Raw genomic sequence first — 1,884 nt, 5'->3', positions numbered from 1 at the left:
GGGGACATAAACCACTAGGCACACATCCCCCACATGGTCAACTATAGCAATAGCATTATGCTAATCGAGGGACATTTCTCTTGTGCTGTATTTGTTCCGCGTTTTTTTTTTTTTTTTTTTTTTTCTGCTGACGAGGTCGAAACAGGGAACACTAAAGATTTCTTAAGTTCATTATAGGTGTATTCGTGGGGAAACCTATCCCTCAACTGTTTTGTTATGTGGCGATCCGAATGAGGGGTGAGCCTCACAGCAGATCAGTTCGGATTAGTTAGTCTTTTTTTTTTTTTTTTCTTTTTTTCTGTCGTTTCGATTAGAGGCATACCTTACGTGTCTCACATTATGTAACTACCTCTGCAGTGTGCAAGGAACTCTCTCTTTGGTGTAACGTACCCACTTCATCAGATTAGTCCCTTTCGATCTAAGTGTGCATTCGAAAGAGGGATACTTTCTTCTGTGTCCCCAGTGCAACATCGTCTCGAGGGTAGAACATGTGCCACGGCTGTGTCTTCTTTTTGTTTTTTTTTTTCGTCCCTTTTACATAGTGCTGATATGTGCTATATGGTGAGCACCCCCCGAAGTGGTGCATACCGCTAGGTATACTAGACAACGAGATATCGTAAGGTAACCACGCTATACATATAATACCCCGCCTGGCGAACGGGGAATCATGAGAACAAGGTGCCTGGAGAAGCAAATCGAGACGTTGAAAAAGTGCGAGCTATTATCAGAAACGGAAGTGAAACATTTGTGTGGCCAAGCTAAACTTATTCTCATTAAGCAGGAAAATATAAGGCATGTCAATCTGCCAGTGGTGGTTTGTGGGGACATACATGGACAATTCCATGATCTGAAGGAGCTCTTTCACATAGGGAATGAGCCACCAGAAGTGAATTACATCTTCCTTGGTGATTACGTAGACCGAGGTAAGTACAGCGTGGAGACATTCCTGTTGCTACTAGCCCTGAAGATAAAATATCCAGATGAAATTACCCTCCTAAGGGGAAATCATGAAAGCAGACAGATTACCGAAGTGTACGGATTTTATGATGAGTGCATTAAGAAATATGGGTCGATAAATGTATGGAAATACTGTACCGACTTGATGGATTATCTCTCTATCGGTGCAATCATTGAAAAGAACTACTTCTGTATCCATGGGGGGTTATCTCCTTCCTTTAACCAAATTGCTGATCTAAACAAAATTAATCGATTTCAGGAAATACCGAGGAATGGCTCCCTATGTGATATTATGTGGTCAGACCCAAATGATAAAAACGGATGGGATAAGAGTCCAAGAGGTGCAGGCCATTTATTTGGCCCAGACATTGTTCATAAGTTTTGTCACCTCAATGATATTCAAGTCATTGCCAGGGCTCACCAGCTCGTCATGGAGGGGTACAAATGGTGGTTTGATAAAAAACTCGTCACCGTCTGGTCCGCGCCCAACTACTGCTACCGCTGTGGCAACATCGCCAGTATAATGGAGATCGACGAGAACGAGACCTTCGATTTTAAGTGCTTCGGCCCGTCGGCGGCTGAGAGCAGCGCTAGCCACTTGGTGAAGAAGTACCCCCCGATATACTTTTCCTGACGGGGAGAAGGACTACAGATCGGAGTTACGTAACGGTGGCGGCTTCGGGAGTTACCTTCACGCACATTAGCGGATATTTGCACACATTCACCCCAACGAGCTGCCGGCTGCGAGCCCTGGTCAGCTATACACCCGTAGCTCTTGCAGCACTTGTAGCACTTGAACCACCTGTAGCACCTCTAGTATCTACACTGTCCACACCGTGTTCAGCCCAACTGGCGTGGGGATACCCACCAGGTAATCATAAAACCCTTTTGGTATGTTTTGTCACTTGTACGTGTGAACTTTTTTTT

General features: G+C 44.6%; 1 protein-coding gene across 1 annotated transcript; it reads left to right on the top strand.

Moving 5' to 3' along the window:
* Positions 1-667: 667 nt before the first annotated feature.
* Positions 668-1,591, top strand: C922_01711 (protein phosphatase; the record flags this gene model as incomplete). The annotated part of the gene is made up of 1 exon (XM_008817314.1): positions 668-1,591. One exon carries the CDS (start codon positions 668-670, stop codon positions 1,589-1,591), a length of 924 nt encoding a protein of 307 aa, XP_008815536.1.
* Between the last annotated feature and the right edge of the window lie 293 nt (positions 1,592-1,884).

This window comes from Plasmodium inui (assembly GCF_000524495.1).
Source record: "Plasmodium inui San Antonio 1 unplaced genomic scaffold supercont1.5, whole genome shotgun sequence".
Lineage (NCBI taxonomy): Eukaryota > Apicomplexa > Aconoidasida > Haemosporida > Plasmodiidae > Plasmodium > Plasmodium inui.
The sequence above is the reverse complement of the archived record's forward strand: the minus strand, read 5'-3'. Positions and strand labels throughout refer to the sequence as shown.